Source organism: Quercus lobata, chromosome 6, assembly GCF_001633185.2.
Source record: "Quercus lobata isolate SW786 chromosome 6, ValleyOak3.0 Primary Assembly, whole genome shotgun sequence".
Classification (NCBI taxonomy): Eukaryota; Viridiplantae; Streptophyta; class Magnoliopsida; order Fagales; family Fagaceae; genus Quercus; species Quercus lobata.
Genome location: NC_044909.1, coordinates 45,356,410 through 45,376,512, shown reverse-complemented (window position 1 = coordinate 45,376,512; position 20,103 = coordinate 45,356,410). Strand labels below are relative to the sequence as shown.

At 36.2% G+C, this 20,103-nt stretch overlaps 3 protein-coding genes across 4 annotated transcripts; 2 read left to right on the top strand and 1 right to left on the bottom strand.

Moving 5' to 3' along the window:
• The first annotated feature begins 2,004 nt into the window (after positions 1 to 2,004).
• On the top strand, positions 2,005 to 4,181 carry LOC115950705 (scarecrow-like protein 15). Its single transcript, XM_031067935.1, has one exon. It carries the CDS (start codon positions 2,097 to 2,099, stop codon positions 3,765 to 3,767), a length of 1,671 nt encoding a protein of 556 aa, XP_030923795.1. The 5' UTR covers positions 2,005 to 2,096; the 3' UTR covers positions 3,768 to 4,181.
• A 3,065-nt stretch (positions 4,182 to 7,246) lies between these two features.
• Positions 7,247 to 13,661, top strand: LOC115950775 (HVA22-like protein k). Its single transcript, XM_031068015.1, has 8 exons — positions 7,247 to 7,377; positions 8,627 to 8,685; positions 9,001 to 9,098; positions 10,861 to 10,912; positions 11,953 to 12,016; positions 12,185 to 12,280; positions 12,759 to 12,831; positions 13,201 to 13,661. The coding sequence occupies exons 1-8, from the start codon at positions 7,339 to 7,341 to the stop codon at positions 13,308 to 13,310; spliced, it is 591 nt and encodes a 196-aa protein (XP_030923875.1). The 5' UTR covers positions 7,247 to 7,338; the 3' UTR covers positions 13,311 to 13,661.
• A 404-nt stretch (positions 13,662 to 14,065) lies between these two features.
• On the bottom strand, positions 14,066 to 19,639 carry LOC115950599 (G-box-binding factor 1). 2 transcript variants are annotated; one of them, XM_031067802.1, is made up of 12 exons: positions 19,190 to 19,639; positions 17,348 to 17,490; positions 17,200 to 17,241; positions 16,988 to 17,077; positions 16,799 to 16,888; positions 16,487 to 16,650; positions 16,274 to 16,331; positions 16,078 to 16,126; positions 15,733 to 15,965; positions 15,269 to 15,346; positions 14,710 to 14,835; positions 14,066 to 14,468 (listed from the first exon to the last, which is right to left on the bottom strand). In XM_031067802.1, the coding sequence occupies exons 2-12, from the start codon at positions 17,420 to 17,422 to the stop codon at positions 14,364 to 14,366; spliced, it is 1,110 nt and encodes a 369-aa protein (XP_030923662.1). In that variant the 5' UTR covers positions 17,423 to 17,490; positions 19,190 to 19,639; the 3' UTR covers positions 14,066 to 14,363. The 2 variants fall into 2 exon arrangements, with proteins under 2 accessions (XP_030923662.1, XP_030923664.1); XM_031067804.1 differs by having other exon boundaries at positions 15,739 to 15,965; positions 19,190 to 19,638.
• Positions 19,640 to 20,103: the final 464 nt, after the last annotated feature.

The following is a 20,103-nucleotide window of genomic DNA, read 5'->3' as shown; positions in this document are numbered from 1 at the left end:
TTAACTTATTTTTGCTACTATTCATGAGTCCTATTATACTTTTTGGTATTATTCATGGATCTCACTGTATTATTTTAGCTAATTTTTAGTTTTATCTACAATCATTTTAGTAAAAAAAATGTTAGTTTCAGTTAAATAAGTTATTCCCAAACGGATACTAAATTTTTTATTAGTCACTGAAATAAACATGAAAAACTACTAGCATAGACCAAAAGATAAATTATTCAAGAAGTTTATATATAAATTTAACCAAAAAAGGGAATAGATTTTTATCTAAACTTAATTGATTTTTCATAGTTGAAGAATTTGAAATACCGTGGAATCCTTGACGACCTCTTTTAGTTCCTTTTTATGTTAAAGTTTATATGGTGAGGATGATTAGTGAAGGAAGAAGACTTGCCAAACGGCTTTTAGTCCGCCAAGTGGAATTTCGAGGGGGATACTAGCGTTAATATCTAATTTAAAGTTTAAAGTTTAAAGTTGTAGACTATCCTCTCAAAGTACTTAATTATGGCACTTTCGCTTAGCCTTTATCGACGAATAAGTAAAGTTGAGGTGGTGGAGTTTTTCTTTCGCCTTTGGGCCTGTTTTGAACTTTTGTGGGCCCTAAACTATTACTCCAAATTACAGTGGGGCCGACAAAACAAAAAGAACTTTAACGCCAACTATTTGACTTGTTTGTCGTTTTTCAGTTGATTTTAACTTTGATATGAATTGGTTGGTACTTAGAACCTGCTAATTAAAATGTAGTTCATGCTTTCATGGGATTATGAGCGTGTATTTGACTATTTTCCTTTTCACCCTTTCTTGTTTTGCAATTTGCACTGGCTAGCGTCCAATAGCACCATCATTCAGGAAAAGAAAGATATTCCATCTCTCTCTCTCTCTCTCTCTCTCTCAGATGAAAAGGCTTAGTTAGAGTTGACGGACATGATTTTACGATGTAATGATACTAATGAAATGCCACAATAGTTATCTGGATTTTCACAAACAAAATTTGAAGTACTCAAAATATAATTTCAGATTTGAGTATGCAATCAATCTTTTTTAGATGTCACTTATTTTTTGGAAAAGTTTTTTCCAATTAATTTTAAATAGAAGAACAAAAAACTTGGTTATAATTTTAGCTTTATCCTTACAAACTTTTGTGGACTTTCATCAAATATTTGTGGGCCACTCATACCATCCTTTGCACATAAAGGGGTGTTCATGAATTTGCAAAGCATACCTTGATTGTTAAAATTGAAAAATTATTGGTTAGAACTAGTAGAGAGCACTAGTATTGGAGGGTGTAAAAACCCCCTGTTACTATTTTAGCAACCAAAACATTAAAATAGAGCTTCATCTGATTGGGTTTGTAAAAGCTTTTAACATTCATGAACCATAAGGTTGTGTATATACAACTTTATTGTTTATAGGTTGTAATAAAAAATATTGATATTTTATATTCTTTTATACTTTAAAAAAGAGAAATATAGTTTTTTATATTATTTGATGGTATAGTTTATATTATTTTAATGAATTCTATGTAAAAATAGAAATGGTAATATTAGGTAAGTTATAAAATAAAATGATAAAATAAATAAAATATGTTTTGATTATGTAAAATAGATGTTTATTAACCGACCTGACACTGATGCTTTAAGTGAATACTACCAAATGAATCTCTCAATTAGCAAACGCTAGCTCTATTATGGTTCTAGTGCTTGCTGCTTGCGTAAAGCAAGTCCACAATATACAGCAGGATCTATCAGAGGAGCAACTCTGGAATTGCATGGGCTATAGCTCTCTCTAGCTGGTCGTCAGAGTTGAGAGAGCGAAAAAAGCGAGAATCACAAAAAGCAAAGACAAAAGCATGATTAGTAACTTGAATTAGAAGCTTCAAAGAGATAAAGGCAATCTTCTGAATTGTGTCGAGCATGTCATGCATGTATCTTTTATTATACATTCCCATACATGACACATCCACCCCATGCACACACGCAAAGATAAAAAGCCAACAATGATGACCACTAAAAGCTCCTCACCCATTCCACACTTTGAAGAGAAACAAAGCACTCTGAGCTCTGTTTCTCAACTTTCTAAACACTTTAGAGATGAGAGTTCCAGCCAATTCCCCACAAACCAATAACCAATCTCCGAACCCAAAACCGGTTCTTTCCAACAACACCAGCAGAAATATCGGTTTCCACAGCCCTACCAATACTCCAAATAGCCTTTGCTACGAACCCACTTCGGTTCTTGACCTTCGCCGGAGCCCCAGCCCCGTCACGGAAAAGCCGGCCCCCACGACAGAAATTCCGGGTCTTCTCGACGTTCTGTCTCGGCCAGAAGACCCGCTCGACTGGGACGAACAAGTGCTGCATAATCTGGACTGGGATTCGATCATAAGGGACATTGATTTACTACATCATGAAGACCCAGTTCCTTCTTTGAGGACTATTCTCCATTCCAATCCTTGTGATCCTCATCAGGTTGTTCAATTGCCAGAGCTTCCTCACCCTCAGCCCTTCGATCCCACTCAGTTTGTGCACACTGATTTCATCTGTGACGTCAATTACTCCACTCAAAACCTGGCTGATCTCCACAACTCGAACACCTTTGATTTGACCCACGAGTTTCATCATACAAGCCTCAACGGTTTCGAGACAGTAGAAGAGCTTCTTCGAGCTGTGGACTGCTTTGACTCGAACCAGTTACAACTCGCCCAGGGAATATTGGAGAGGCTCAATCAGCGTCATCGAGCTCCGGTGGGAAAACCGCTCCCACGAGCTGCGTTTTACTTCAGAGAAGCTTTCCAGAGCCTACTCACCAACGGTACAAACCGAACAACTCGACTCTCTTCCTGGTCAGAAATTGTTCAGACAATCAAAACCTACAAGGCCTTCTCTGGAATCTCACCGATCGCTTTGTTCTCTCACTTCACTACCAACCAAGCCCTCCTTGAAGCTTTTCAGGGCTCGACTTTCCTCCACGTTGTCGACTTCGACATCGGACTTGGTGGCCAATACGCTTCCTTCATGAAAGAGATCTCCGAAAGGGCTGAGTCTTGCAAAGCCGGTAATAATAATATTCCATCAGTGTTTCTTCGAATCACTGCTATCGTGCCCGAAGAATACGCCCTCGAGAGCAGACTGATCAAAGAAAACCTCTCACAGTTCGCACAAGAACTCAAAATCAGACTCCAGGTTGATCTTATTCACTTACGTACCTTCGAATCGCTATCTTTCAAAGCAATAAAGTTCATGAACGGAGAAAAGACTGCTTTTCTTTTGTCACCAACTATCTTTCGCCGTCTTGGCTCCACCAACAACATAGCTGCTTTTCTCAGCGATCTCAGGAGTGTCTCTCCAAACGTGGTGGTTCTCGTGGACAACGAAGGCTGGACAGAAAGCGGGTCAGCGTCGTTTAGGCGCAACTTTGTGAACAGCCTTGAGTTCTACGCCTTGATGCTGGAGTCTCTTGACGCTTCCGTTGGAGGCGGTGGTGTTGGCGGCGACTGGGTGAGGAAAATTGAGATGGTGTTGCTGAGGCCGAGGATTTTGGCGGCGGTGGAGGCGGCTGGGAGGAGAGCCGCGCCGTGGAAGGACGTGTTCTATGGGGCGGGAATGAAGCCTGTACAGTTGAGCCAGTTTGCAGACTTTCAAGCCGAGTGTTTGTTGGGGAAAGTACAGGTTAGGGGCTTCCAAGTCGGAAAGCGGCATGCTGAGTTGGTGCTTTGTTGGCGTGATAGGCCGATGGTCGCCACATCAGCTTGGAAGTGTTAATAGCATACTTATTTATTATTATCTCATGAATCAGATATATGCATTTTATTTTATATAATGTGATATGCATATACTGATCCATGAAATAAAATACCTTATCAATAGTGATGATCATGGTGGGTTTCTCAAGTTATTTACCGGTGTATATATATGTAATGTCTTTCTTGTGTAAGAGGAACATTATATGCCCGGTTATAATTTTTTTTTTTTTTTTGTAAGGGCTTTTAAGGGGGTTAGGATGGAGAATTACAAATTTAGATATAGGGGGATTGGAATGTAACTGTATTTAGCCCTGACCATTTTGTTTCTTTCTAAGGTAGTTTCCTTTTAAAGTGTTGTTAGAGAGGAAGAAGAGCTAAATGCTGGCTAATGTACTGTCTGCCTCTTTGTTTTATATATTGTCCTTACAGATAAGGCCTTCGTTTGTTGCCAGATTAACATGTTTGGGAAATTATATGTATCAATTTGCCGATCCATACTTGGAACTATTTTTTGTCCATTTCTTTCTTTCTTCTTTTTTTCTTTATTCCTTTTGGTTTTCTTTTTTCCTTTCATTGTTTCTTTGTTTTTTTAGGGATCTTTTTCTTTCTGCTCCTTTTCTTTTAGTATATTATAAGACCCTCTTCACTTGAAATAGGTTATTTTCATGATTTAGATTCAATATCATCAATTTAAAAATATATTTAGTACATATTACGTCAGTTATAATTTTAAATGATTAACATATCCAAGAAATAAAATCTTAACTATGAAATGAATAGGATATATTCCACTTTTTTAAGCATGGAAATAATTTTGATTACTTAGACTTGAAATGAATCGTTAATGTTTCACACAGTAATCTTTGGGTATGCACATATAACATATGTTTTGAATTACTACATTTTTTATGCTTAAATGAATCCTTGTGAGTAGATTTCCCCAAAAATGAGAATGAATTCCTAAAGTGAATTATTCCTTGAGAATGGGGGTTCTTGCAAAATTTAGGTTGAACTCAGCCAATATACCTAGATACTCTTGTTTTTGAATGTATGCTATTTGTGCAATCAGAAGTCTTGGAATGAAAATTCAACTACTTTATTTTTTTTAACTAATGTTAAAGCTTAAATTTGTTGCATCGGTTATTAGTTGACACACAAGCATAGCTAGCTGTCCAAAGTAAACGAAAGACTGTTCTATCAAAAACGAATTTGATTGTAGTGTACCATGGAAATATTGATCCAAGTTCAACGTGAAATAGAATTGTGACCTCAGTTAAACAGGTTTGGGCTTAGTATTCATTGATCATGGTAAGGAATCAGCAATGGTATTAAAAAAAAAGTAGTAGAGATGGGATTCATGATTGATTGGATTGGATTACGTTCATTAATCCAATCAAACAAGAGCCAAAATGCGTCATTTCTTTCTCTGGCATCTGCAATAGCAAGTTCACAACGACTGCCTGCCAATGTCTTATCCGGGCATGACAGGCAGCATATACTCTTTTTGCCTTTTGGGTCAGTGCAGGCAGCATATTGATACTGTACTTCATTCTTTCAGTTCAAGAGGCCTGGTTTTATTATAAAAATAAGGCCCTCTTTTTGAAGGCTTATCCAGGGGTTCCATACACCCAAATGGGCCAATGATGGACCAAAAAGAGAAGAAAAGCCCAAAACCTCTTTTTTTTCTTGGGCTTAAGAACTTGACCCAACCCCCTGTCGCTCACATACATTTTTACGAAAGTATATGTGCCTCACAAAATGATACTAACATTTTCACACCATATTCCTTCCATATTTGTTTTGAGTTGCGGTGAGTTACGGTATAAATTAAAAAGTTTATGTACAATAAAATTTTATAATATTTTTATAACACTAACTGTGGGGGCCGGTTAATCAATAAATTATTAAAATCGTGTTAATTAGGCCTGTGGCCCATCCGAGGATGTAAAACTGTCCGAGGAGGCTCATATCAGGTTATAAGGGTAACCAAACGAAAGGAAAAGTAGATATCGTGTAAGATGAGTTCAGTATTCGTCCGAGAATAAAATCCTTCTCAACAATATGAGTCCGAGGACGACCTGAACTCCATGTTGTTACAAACGCACTTCAGAGCTACGTTACCACTAAAGGTAGAACATGGGACCAAGGGTAAGAAAGAAAAGGTAAAAAAATATTTTTAACAACAACTGTCTCCGCATTAATTGCCTCTCAACCAACTCTCTGACCGCATTAATGTGGAGGTGATGCCTGAACAGTGATGAGGCTGCCTTACAGCTGCTGGTTGGAAGTTCCAGAAGGTGTTGGATGGGACATGAAGGGATCCCTCGAACCCAATCTACACGTGTGTGGTGAAGATGACACCAAAAGGGCAGTATATAACATGGAAGAATGCATTAAGATGAGGGATCAGAACTTCTGAACAAAGAGTACTTAGAAGAAAACCTTATGAACTAAAGAACTAAATTTGCTTCAAGGAGAAATTGATCGTTATATCAGTGCTAATCCATCTATAAACGTGAGGTTTAATCGTTTTCCTTTTAGAGTTAACCTAATTCTTTGACATCCACGCTTTACAAATTTATTGTTTGGGCCTTTAACGTTTAAACCCAATACGAATTTGGAATCGTTACAAATTGAGTCTTTACACTAACAAATTAGTTTTTTATGCAATCTGAGATCAAACCACAAATTTCTTATTTGAAGATAAAAGAGTTTATCAATTGAATTAATTGGAAGTTATTCTTTGTTTTTAATTATGATGAATATGCTATAATTTTATTATATTTTGACACATAGCAGTATAACACTCTCGCTTTTGCAAAAACATTGTGAGATTTATTGTGTTTGAATAAAAAGTCAATTTTTCTATTTTATTGGCAATTTATAAAGCTATTAAGAAGTATTATTTTTAAAAGTCACGTGACTTATTATTTTGGTTCGACGAAGATAATTTGAGGCAGTTTTCCTGTTCTTTACACCCGCCTCACTCTGGCTTTGGGGTTGGTTTCTTTCCCCACTCCGTTCTAGCTTATACCCACGGGTACCCATCCCGCCGCACTCAAGTTTTATTTTAATATATAATTTATTTTGAATATGGTTAAATTAAAACTCATAAAACATTTAAAAAAAATTATAAATTACAAAACTTTCTCAAAGCATAACAATACAACAATTCAATTATTAAGAATTACAAAAACAAATCAAACATAATAATACAACAATTTAAAAATATACAAAATTTAAATCTTAAAACATAAAAATATAAATTTAATGATACAACATTGAAAATTATCATAAATTTATACTTTGATGGCTAAAAAATACAAATATATGTCTTATAAAAAAAAACCTATAAAAATATATTTATCATACGGGGCGAGTAAAACCCGTCCATTAAGTGCGGGTATCCGCAGGCGGGTTTAAATTGCTGGAGCTAAACTATTTTGTCTTTATTCCTATGGGCACCTGACGACACCGTTTCCTTTTTAGATGCTCACGTCTGTTTTTTCTTTTTCAATCAGACGAACAGAGTAATAATAAATTAATAATATACCACAAATACAAACTAGTATTGAAAATTTAGAGAGTAAATGGAAATGGCTCTTCTCGGATCCCACATTCCAAGCGAGGTAAGAATCATCTTCTCCCTCTCTTTCAATGCCTCTTCGTTTTTCACTCTCTCTTTAGCTAGGGTTTCGTACTGTACCGCTCTCTCTATTTTATAGTCGTAGTGGAATAATGCGATTGCAGATTTGTAATTGTTTCGTTCTGCTAATTTCTGTTGGCGATTGATATCTATATAATTCTTCATAGATCAATATCATCATGAAATTATGAATCAGAGTATGAATTTATTTATAATAACTGGAACTAGAGGTATGATTTCAATGGAGGCAATGATTATCAATTTACCATAATTCGAAACTTGTCAAAATTTTCGATGTTGTGGTAGACAAATATTTACAAAATAGGAATGAAAATGTTTAGGGACTTAGAATAAAAGTTTTTATTTTTTTTGGGGGGGGGGGGGATTTTAGTGACTTGTAAGAGTTAGTAGGTTTTGATGCATTAAGAATTAATTCCTAGCAGATCAATATTGTTGAAAGTGGCTCACTGAAATTTTATATAAAAGACGGAATAATCTGGAAATGATAAATGTCTGTAGAATTAATGGAACAATAGGCAATAGCTATGAGATGCGAAGGCAGATGAAATTTTGTGGTTAAAAATGACAGGAGTGTGGAAGTAAATTAGGTCTGTGGTTTGTGATAAATGGAATAATATTGCAGAAAGCATGAGATGATCGAGAGTTTTAGATATTTGATTTAGGAAGGAGCGTCCGATCTAAAAACAATCAAGACAACTATTATGAGATGATTGTTCAGACCTTTTGCATAACTAGTATCATCTCTATGTCAATCCAAAGCCAAAGTGTGAGATTTTTTTATTTACTTTAAATTGTATTGATTGTGAGTTAGATAAATGAGGACTGATTTAGGGTCTTTGTGGGTAACGTGGTGTGTTTGAGGGAATAGAAGATATTTTTAGGGTCTGGATTGAATTTTTTATTTTTATTTTTATGGGAGTTCAAGAATATATTGTTCAAGTTTTTTTCATTTGGGGTTGCATACCAGATAGGGCAGTTCTGACTTTTTAGATATTTCTAGATTTCATCTAAGTTTTGCAAGGGCTTTGCTTTACGTGGCTTTCTTTGTACTCTAGTTCCATTTTTGTTTATCATTTTTTATTAGTAAATTAATAATTCTTAAGTGAACTAATTACTTAGTTGCTATCATTACTGTAGCATGCAGTATTGGAACTTATTTGATTTCCCTAACTGGTACATGCTTAAACTGATTTTCAAAATATCTGATGCAGGTGGGGCTGCAGTTGCTTCTTTATCCTCTTGGTTCTAACATTGTAATTCGAACCGCATGGTGCGCATTAATTAATGTTTGTTTTGACCATATGTTTTTAATGCCTTTTTCAAAGCTGCTTGCTCAATTTATTTTTCATTTTTAGAAGTGTATTATATTGGCAAACAATAACAGTTAACAATTCTTGTTGAGGTCAGCAGTGACTTCAAATATGTACTTGCAGATTTTTGGTTCCTATAGACCATTTTTCATCATATAAGCTCTGATCTTGATCTTTGATGTTTAGTTACTCATATGTGCTTCGTCCATTACAAGCTAAAATAAAAATACTTATATTTGGTGTGTAATATAATATTTAGCTTTCTGCTTGTGCAGCTGTTCTATTGGGATTGGTTTACCTGTGTACTCTACATTCAAGGCAATTGAGAGGAAAGATCAAAATGAGCAACAAAGGATGCTTTTGTATTGGGCAGGTCGTAACTTTTTCCTCCCTTTTTTTTCTTCTTTTCTCAAAATTTTGATAATTTTTCATCCTTATTTGTAAAATTTTAAAATTGTGTTTGTTTAGCACTTCGTTGCAAAAGACTTTGTTATTTTTGTGTCATATATTATCATCCTGGCTCTCTAGTAGGCCATCTTATTAATTTTTTTGTGAACCTTAAAGCCCAAGAATGTTTCTACTTTAGATGCTGTGTCAGTAGAACCAAAGGCATTCATAGGTCTGGGGAAGCCTAAGTAGCGTTATAGTCTGGTTGACTCTAATTTGTGATGATGTGGATGGTGCCCTGTTTTCATTTAAAACCCTATAGAACACCCTCTTTTAACCTTTTTCTGTTTTGCAAGGCAAGAGTAGTAGAATGAATCTGTGGGGAGTGACAGATTACGTTGGTGTCTTATGGGAAGTGGTATGTTTGATACTTGGTCTTTTTACCAAGAGGTTCAGGGTGCTCCTATTTCCATTTTTCTATGGAAGGGTATTTGGAAAGTAAAGGTTCCTAAAATGGTTGCCTTCTTTATAATTATGTGGACAGCAGCTTTATGTCAGATTCTTACTTTGGATAATCTCATGATAAGGTATTTGCCTTTAGTGAATCGGTGTTGTATGTGCCGTTGTAATGGGGAATCCATGGACCACCTCCTTCTTCATTTTGTGTTAGCACATGCTTTGTGGGTGTATATGTTTCAGATTTTTGGGATTCAATGGGTCATGCCAGGCTCTGTTGCTAGTTTATTATTTTGTTGGAGAAATTGGCTTGGGCAGTATAGATAAGATATTTGGAATTTGGTCCCTAGTTGTTTGATGTGGCTTGTTTGGACGGAGTGGAATTGTCGCTTATTTGAGGATACTAAAAAATCATTGGATCTTTTAAAAGATTTTTACCAGCGAACTCTTTGATTGGTCTCAATGTTGGGGTTCCTTGGATTGTTCTTCCAGCATAGAGTTCCTTGTTTCTCTTAGAATAGCCTCTTGATCTGTGTCTCTTTGCTCTCTTTGTTTCTATGTGTTCATCATCATGAACTCATTGTTTTTTATTATTTTTATCAATAAACTACTCTTATTACCTATAAAAAAAGGGAGTAGTAGAATGAATTTGGTAAAGGGCTAGTGTAAAACTGTGTCACACTTCATGAAGATGAGTCTGAAAATCTACATACGTGACCCCTAATAGGAGTGAATGGATAGAAGAAAGTGTTTGGTAGCCATCTCCATGCTGTGTATCTCAAGTTGTCGAATGCGTATGGAGGTTGATCCACAAATTTTGGTGACAAGAATAGAAATGGAAGAGTGAAGCATGGAGTCATTTTGGCATAGCTAGTTCTTGTGGTCTATTCTTGAACTGATGGTGATGATGGGACACAAAACAACAGCCTTCCCTTATCAATAACCAACTTTTTATGCTGTTGATTAGGTCACTAATCTTGGGTGACTTAACCATAGGTTTTATCTTTGCTGATTCGAGATAAGCTTTAAGTTACCTGGATGACATTATTTTTTCATGGCTTTTGAAATTCTGAAGGTACATGTCCTGTAATCTTTAGAGAATGCAACTAGTCTGATCCTGTTCATTACTCTTAGGTGACAATTATATGTTTTATCTTTGCCGATAGGGGACAAGTTTAAGTTACCTGGATGATATTATCTTTTGTGCTTGCTGAAAATTTTGAAGTAAATGACTTCTAGCCTCTAGCATGTAACTGATTGATCCCATTCATGTCTGCTTTGGTTGCTTGCAGCATATGGATCTTTCAGCATTGTGGAAGTCTTTTCTGACAAGCTGCTTTCCTGGTATATTTCTGAACCCATTTATTTGATTCTAAAGCATGATTTCTGGTCACATGAGACTGTTTTTCTTTATAAGTTTATATTGGACTTCTTTTGCCCTTGAGAAATTTCTAGGCATTGCTTGGTATGGTTATGGAGGTAGCTACTTGACATATTATGTTTAAATTTCTCTCAGGTTTAAGGCAGTTTTTCTTTTTTTAAGTCTTATGTAGTCTCAAGCAAATTCTTTTTTTCTATTTTGATTTTATAATATTTTTTGATGATTCGATTGGTTATATTATGAGCAACATCAGTGACCTATGTCAATCAAATACTTTTTGATGAGTTAAAATATATTTGACTCTTGCAAACATAGTCAAAACAAGCTATTACTTTGGGGACAATTTTATCTTCAGAATTCCCTGTGCTTTGCTTCGATTATGTGTTTATACAAGTTGTGTGTATTATGAAATCTGTATAGCAAACAGCAAGCGCTCAAACATATGTCAAACTCTGATTTCTTGAACTGTACCTCTTTACTTGCATGAAGAGAGCACTATTGATGGGGTCCACACCTCATGAAATGGAGGTCACTAGCCTGAATCTCCCTTTCCCTCTCTCCTTGCTGCCAAAACTTATTTAACATATAGAAGCAGCTGAGCTGACCCTACCATTCAATTTTCTCTGCTTGCTGCAGTGAAAACTTGTCAGAAAAAGTAATAGCAGAAAATGTGGTTTCAAACACTATCAGCTTTAGTAATTCATGTGATTTGTTTGCACAAGACAAGGGTGAATAACAGATATGGCTACTAGTATGAATTTCTTGAAAGGCCAATGAGCTATAGCTCAAGTGGCACTTCCTCAATTCCTCCTCCTATAATAATGGGATGGAGGGTGAGGTTGTAGCCTTGTAGGTTCAAGATTCATCGGGTGCATGAATAACTTATATATATATATATATATATTTTTTTTTTAAATCCTGAAAGATACACACATTGGTATGAAGTATGAACCAATCCACGTGAACTTGATTAATTTACTCTTTCTGTTTTAATTATATGCAGGTGTCCTTTGTACTACCACTTGAAGTTTGCGTTTCTTGTTTGGCTTCAACTTCCTTCTGCTGATGTGAGTTTAAGCTTATGCTTCTCTTTTGAGTATATGGCAACAAGCCAACAAGTACTGGGACGAAAATTGTTATATTTTGCTTCCAACAACATTTTGTTACTCTAGACTGCAACATAATTTAGACGTAGGGTGAACTCACAGTTTCATGACTGTTTGCTTTTTCACTAGGGGGCCAAGCAAATATACGTGAATTACCTACGTCCATTCTTTCAGAGACATCAAGCTAGAGTTGATCACATCATGGGTTTTGCATATGGTGAAATGGTATATTCTCTAATTGCTGGTATGTTTTGCCTTAGATTAGCTGTGTGAATGCATCAATAGGGGTATTTGTGTCCTTTCTGTGAATTGTAACATGGGGTAAGATCAGGTACCATAAATATGCTTTTCTACTTTTTTGGGACAAATTTGAGAAGAAATTGTGATCCCTGATTCCCAACACCCGGAATGGGTTGAACACAAGCCCTCTATCATTGAAAGGTTAGGAAGACCAGTAGCTACTAAGGCTGGTAAACCTTTTTTTTTTTTTGGCTAAAGGAAAATAAGGCTGGTAATACTTGATTATGCTGAAACCTAATATTTTTAACATAACTGATGTGTTTTTACTCGTTCTATATTACCCCTGGTTAAAAGGGCCTTAAAAATAGTTGGTTTTAGGTTGAATTTGAGAGAACAGTGTGCATGCCTTCTTCTATGTATGAAATGTAGATTTCAAGAGGGTTTCCTGTTATTAAATTTGCAGGTTAAACTAATAAGTGCACATCAAGCAGAGATTCAGTTTGTTAGGAACATGCTTGCAAAGATTATGGGATCAGGTGAGGATTGTAGTGGCTTGTAGTGCTTATGGTCTTTTGTTTTGTCCACCAAATTATTCTCTTTCAGACATTAGGGTCCGTTTGGATTGAGCTTATTGTTGCTGAAACTGAAAACTGAAAACTGAAAACACTGTAGCAAAATAATTTTTAAATGGGTAAATAGTGTCGTGGGACCCATGAATAGTGCATGAACAGTACGTAAACAGTGCGTGAATAGTATTTTTTGTCCCCTGCACAGTGCTTTTACTGTTCACGTGCAGAGAAAAAAAAAAAAAAAAAAAAAAAAAAAAGGTAGGAAAACGTAGAGCTGAAACGCAAGTTTCAGCTCTACCCAAACGGGCACTAACCGTTTTACTTGTTCTGGACCAGCGGATCAAATGTTCAGGGGTTCTGTGACACCAGGTCAGCCACAACAGCACAGTGTAATTGAGGGCCCATTAAGAACAACCTCGGATGCTGGCTCAGATCATGATGATTGATTGATACCTTCCTGTAAATATGCATAATTCTGAATCCTTTTTTCCCAATTGTCAAGGTAGTTTTGTACTTATCAGGAAGAAGAAGAAGGTAAGGCCTATAGTAAGTCAAGCTTATAGCTGGCATCACACTTTCACAGTTTTAGACGTCACAATTGTGCTAAATTTTCTTGCAAGATTTCAGACAATTCGGTTGTTTCTTTTACAGGAAATAGCTGGGGATAATGTTAGGCTTGTATTGCACCTTTAGTGTACATGTGGCTCTCGAAAATTTGTATCAATGTGTTTTTGCCTGAAGTATCACATTTTGTTTTTTGTGATCTGTAGTGAGAGTATTTTGATGATTCCTTCCAATTGATAGTCCATGAACGTTGCTTCCAGTGGGTCATATACTCCCCCTCCCCCCCCAACCCCAACCCAAAAATAAATTAGGGCAAAAGGATGGATATTTCAAGCAATGGATTTCTCATCATCTTAGTAATTCGTACATCTAACGTCAATTGTCTTGGCTATTAGCCCACTGGTATAGCGTTTTCTCTCTGAGGAAATTTGAGGGTTTTCCTCAGAGCACAAGTACCAAACTTGTGCTTTGGCCATCTTAAAGCGTCAACTCACAGCATTAAGTACCTCAACCACCAGAAATCAAGGATGCTAAGTTTTTTAGTCTACATTGCCATGTTTAAAGGGCTAAGTTACTGAGAAATGAGGTATTGATAATTATGAACTATGCAAATAGAGCAAAGGTTTGCAAGCGTCAATTAAACTGAAAGCCTAATATCCATTGCGATTCCATTCAATACATAAACGGTTGCTGAAGTATTCTCCTATATGATTTTTTTTTTCTTCAATTGATCAATACAACAATACAGATGGACTCAGGAATGTCCCAACTCAGTAAAGATATCATAAAAGTTAACAGTTACAAAGGGTTAAGGCTATAAAATTAGTAAGGAAAATAAATGTTTCATGATCCATTAGGGCCAATGCCATTACTTCCTGGAGTTGAATTAATTTCTGTTCTGACTGCAATGTTATCTGTCGTATCGTAGGAGTGTTTCAATTTAAATTGTTGCCGTCACCATGAGATTGAATAACTGATGTGGCAACGTTCTGTTCCACGTTAGCAACTACTTCTGGTCCGCATATTCGTGTCAACTCTTCCTGTTATAGCAGCAAAAAATGGGCAAAACTTTCCAATCAGACTGATTAAAACTTCAGGAGAGAATTGATTGCACTGCTTTTGACATATCTGGCTTATCAAATGACAATTGGGAATAAAATATTTTCTGCTTCTTTAAAATTATGGAAAATATGGAATGAAATTAAGCAAGAAAGTGTTTGGAGTATAATGATCACTAAATTGAAAAGGCAACGTGGAGTAGAGACGAGGGTTTAAATTAACCTTAATGGAACTATTTTCGGATGTAAGCTTTTCACATTCCTCGGAAAGCCTCTGGACCTCATCCTTGAGATTGAGATTCTCGTTGTTCAAAGTTTCCACTCTTGCTTGTAGTTCTTCACACTCTGCCTGGTTGGGACATGAAACACAATTAAATTTATAGACAAAACTAAACAAGTAGTTCAGCATTCTGACAAAATGGATGATAAATGCTCACCATCCCATCCAGACCCCAAGAACATGTTAAAACTTCTCACCAAGCAATGAAAAGTTCAAGATATTCTCTCTTAAGTATGAATTTTAATACTTTAAAGGGCCATAGAGTCCCAATCATGCAAATATTCCCTCTTCTTCATATCAATCTTTAACTTCAAAAGGAGATGGCAAAAACATGCAGTTAATTGCTTGGAAGTTATAAAACCTTTTCGTCACAACTTAAGATGGTTAAAAAGTTGAAATAAGGCAAGAATTGGTGATTAGCAAGCATGACTGAGCTAGTAGGGCATAATGATTAAACAGGCAAACAGTTGGTCCTGACAGGTAGCACAAAGTATATTTGTACCTGTTTGCGTAATCTTGATCTCCTAGCAGACTCCCTATTAGATTGCTTTCTCTTCTGTCTCTTCAGCTCACGTTCATCCTGTCAAAATCAAGAGTTAGAATTCAAAAAAAGGAATTTATAAAAAGCTTAATTGGTAACATAAAGGTAAAAACTATGGAATTAGCGGATACACAAGTCCATATTGACTTTAAAATTTACAGCCTCTCCATGCAAGCCTATTAAGTGATAAATTAAAACCAACATAAAATAGGATACTAAAAGTCAAACTGATGGAGAGTCAGATATGTGCACAAGTGCACCTGTTTTGTGGGCAATGACACAAAAGCAGAAATATGATAAAGAATTTCATTGTTAGATAATTTGTAAAGAATTGCATTAGGAAACAGGCACAAACTCCTAATAATTGTTTTTGAGTAAGGTTTTTTGTTTTTTGAGAGAGAGAGAGAGAACTACAAGCCTTATACCCGTACCCACTGATCAGGCATTACACCTTCACGACCCATCATTGCTGGAGAAACATGTGCTGATGAGGCACCAGATGGATTTGCTCTCACTTTTGCAGCTCCAGCACCAGCAGGTGATGCATTCCATAAGTCCATTCCAATATTCAGATTAGTTGCAGGTACTGAGACTACAGGATTCCCAGGCACAGAAGCTTGAATAATGGCCCCAGGAGTGTTAGTATGTGCATTAGCTCCTGAGGAAGTTTTAGTGATTACAAAATTATTACAGAAAAAGTGACATAGGCAGGAACCATTTAGGTTGAAGATTAAAAAAAATAAAACGTTTATATATATATATATATATACCATCTGCAAGCATCTGGTCAAAGCTTCCCTTCTTGCTAGCTGTAAAATCCTACAGAATTGAGCATGTGTGGAAAAAACAAATGTCATATCAACAGGCCAGATTGATACAGATATGGGAAACTCCAACACATAGGCATGCAAAAGCCAGCTACATGATAAGTGAGAAAGTGCATGTATTAATATTAAGATAATGTACCTGTTGGTTATTGTTCTCATCGCTTGCATCTGAAGAACCATCTGTACCGCTGTCAGCACTAATAATCAGAGAGAGAGAGAGAGAAGAAAGGGAGAGGGCAGTGGGGAGCAAATCTCTAATCAGCATATAGCAGTGATAGCACACATTTATGTAAATCTAATGTTAAGGAAACCAAGTCAAAAGAAGATTAAACTACACTTTAGGTTGCTGCACCTCTGTGAAGCGCCATCATTTCCTGAACCTGAAGTTGCCTTTGCAGACTCTCCACCCTTGCCAGAATTTCCAGACATTCCCTTGGATTTTTTAGCTGAAGCCCGGTCCTTTCCATCAGGCCCCTTACCTTCCAACTCTGCATTTGTCTGCACTGGGTTTGGGGTCTACAGAGATGATCAAATTTAAAAACTTCTCAGTATTTAACAGCAGCAGGGAGTATGTGTCACACGTGTGGGAACATGCATTTGTATTGTATAAAAAATAAGTATAAGGAAACCTAACCTAGAAAGAAAGCATGAACACTATAATTACCGTGGTCATATTAGGATGAGCATAGACACCCCCTGCAGGATATAAAGCTGGGTATGGAACTGGGGTCCCATATGGTGGCATCAAAGGGTGCTGATAAATAGCCAACAGAAAAGCAAATAAGAACCTTCTATCATATAGAGAATGTATGCTTCTAGTCTTCTACATGTCCAAAAAAAGGGAGATATTCACCTGGCTTCCCCACAAATAAGGGTGGGGGGTTGGAGAAGCAACAGTTGGGGCAAAAAATGGAGGTGCAGTAGCTCCAGCACCATAATAAGCCTAAACAATAAGCTCATCTATAAGCCACTAACACTAATTATCTGTATAATCTAAATAAAATAATAAAAAATCCATAACAGCACAAAGCAATCAAAAACATTAAATATATTTTCATCAAGAACCTGCATGCTCGACCAATCAGCATAAGGTGTTGTCGGTATCTCCTGTAAATCAATTGCAAATGCTTTAAAACCAATAAAGAAAAAAAAAACCAAACAAAGAGAGAGAAAACAAAAGAAAGGGGGAGAGAGAGGAGGATGAAGGGGATACCTGAGTTGAAGAAGCTGGTTTGGAAGGCTTAGGAGGTGTGCCCTCTTCCCCTGTCCCCATCAAAGATTGTTTCATAAAATCCCCTTTAAGTTCCACAGTTTACGACCAGATCACTTGCACCCTTAGCAATATCTTGGAAGCACCTAAAATCACCATATTGATAATCCATGTCACATACTAAGATTTTAAGATGATAAATTTACTTACTATTGATACTGTTTCAGTTAGATAAAAGCAAATTTTTAGATTCTCAAACAAATGCAAAGTTGTTAAGACAATGCTTCCTCCATACTCCAAAATGAATTAAACTAGCCTCCACAATGAACAAGGTCATTGAGCTCATATAAATTGAAAGGTAGCACAGGTCACAGGGAAGACTAAGATTCTAGTTCACTTAAATGGCTATAATTCTTTTTTCTTCTTCTGTTAAGTTTGCGCTTCTTCTCTTCCCCCTTTTTCCTTCTAATAAGTAATTAAAATAATGATTTATATCTTTGATAATTGAACCTGATCATAATTTCTTCACACGACTTTTGATATAAGCACACATTTTATGGCATTTTACTTGTATGAAAAATTATATGAGGGAACTTTTTTTTTTTTTTTTTTTTTGTGTAATGAAATTTTATTGAAAAGAAAAAGGACGAAGCACATGAGGGAACATTTGATTCAAGGAAGATAGCTACCATAAGAACCTTAGGAACTTAATAATGGCTTGCCTTAAAATAATTGAAACAAAGCTAACAAAGCATTAAATGGAAGCCACTCATGGTTGGTCCTATTTAGTCATTCAGCTCTATAAAGCCACACCCTCTTCCGAGTCATAGACCATCGTTCATATGCTTGCCACCAGGACTCACATTGTTTATAGCCATCAACATTTTCTTCAAACATATGATAAATTATACCTTATCTATAACCACACAGAGCATAATGTACCATCAAGTGTTTCATATGGACTGTAATCTTCCTGTCCTTGGGGCAGTTTTCATTACCATATTATGCTCTTAGTAGCCCATAGAACTAGTTGTTAATGTCCAACCAATCCTTATAAGCTTGGATTTTTTTTTCTTTCCTTTTCTTTTTCAACATATTGGATTTAACTTATGCCAGGATTGGAATAAACCAAAAACAGTTTTCAGTTAAATGGTGAACTAATCCTTCCACTGAGTTCTGACTCTTACTCATTGCATTAGCAATTTGCTTCAGTTGATGATCTACCTATCCGAGCATCATTTAATTTTCAGCCTCACATCCATATTGTCAAGTCAACAATATATGCTTCTCTTATGGGTAATTCTTGGCCTTCAATTCTACTAAATAGTAATCTCATCTTACATATATAGTCACTCCTCTATTAGTCTTAGACAAGCAACCTTTAGTACTTTCATAGATAAAGCTAAACATGTCCAAAAATTTTCTTAATCATCCAAAAATAAAAATAAGAACTTTAATTCACAAGGGCAACCTATAAGTACCTTCAAATTTATTTATAACTACACATCTCCAAGATAAGATAAGAAAATCTATCTAACTATTTTGTTAAACAAAGAAATTCAGGTTGAAAAGGTACAACCACCCATAACTCTAAACTTAATCTAATCTTATTAGAGAAACAAAGATTACCATAACCAGGAACAACAAACTGAAATCTGTGGTTTTGAAACCATTAATAAGAAATTAGAGATCCCGACCGAGCTTAATTCCGAGACACATATATATAAGAATGGTAAGTATATGTGTGGAATTAAAAAGATTAGACACAAATAATAATAATAATAATACGTTACCAACACGTGTAATTAGACGGAGAGAGAAGGAGAAAGAGAGAGAGAGACCAACCTGCTTTGATGGCGTTTTGGAGAGAGTGAGGTGGATGTCCAAGTGGAATACAGACCCTTCTTTTATTTACAGTATATGTTTGTTTGTTTTTTTTGGAAAAAAAAAAACAAAAAAAAGGCTGAAATTTTAGGTTTAAGAATCTGAGGAATCAATCTATGCTGCCCAGAATATACGTACACAGCTTCCACTTCCAGAGTCCCAGAAAACCTCTTTTTTGTGTTTCAGTGCTTCCTTTGTCTCTTTCTCTCTCTCTAGTTTGAGTTTCTACTACCTCTGAAGCTGTTTTTGTTGTTGTAGTACGACGTGGTTGTTGTTGTTGTTGTTGTTGTTAATATTGTGTTTGTGTGTGTTTAGAACCGTACAATAAGGAGTGAATCCAGTGTGGCGGTGTCCTATAGGAAGAGGAGGAGTTGGTTTAGGGTTTGGGAGAGAGAGAGAGAGAGAGTGAAAAGTGGGGGGGTGGTTCCAGCTGTCCACGTCTTAGTGGATTGGATTTGTGACGAAGCGGCAACCAACGATGACTCACTCACTTGCTAATGGATAATCTTAAATAATAGTAATTTTTCACTCAACATTGTCGGAAATGGAAATTGCGAATGTGTGGACCCACTCTGCCTCTCAATTCTCTCTCTCCTTCTCTCCCTACGGTTTTTGCTCCTCTGCGGTACCTTCCAATTTTTCACTAAAAACTCTGTTAGATTGCGCCACGTAACGTTTTTATGTTAAATAGATAAAGATACTCTCTCGTGTCCGACGGGACCTATTCTCTCCATCAGATGGATGGATTCAAGAAAAAAAAGTGAGATATACATTGGACCATTATACATATACCCCTTATCTCTTCTTTTTTAATTTGAGTGATAAGTTTTACTTTCCTGACAATAAATAAAGTCCAGAAGTTTTGACCTTTGACT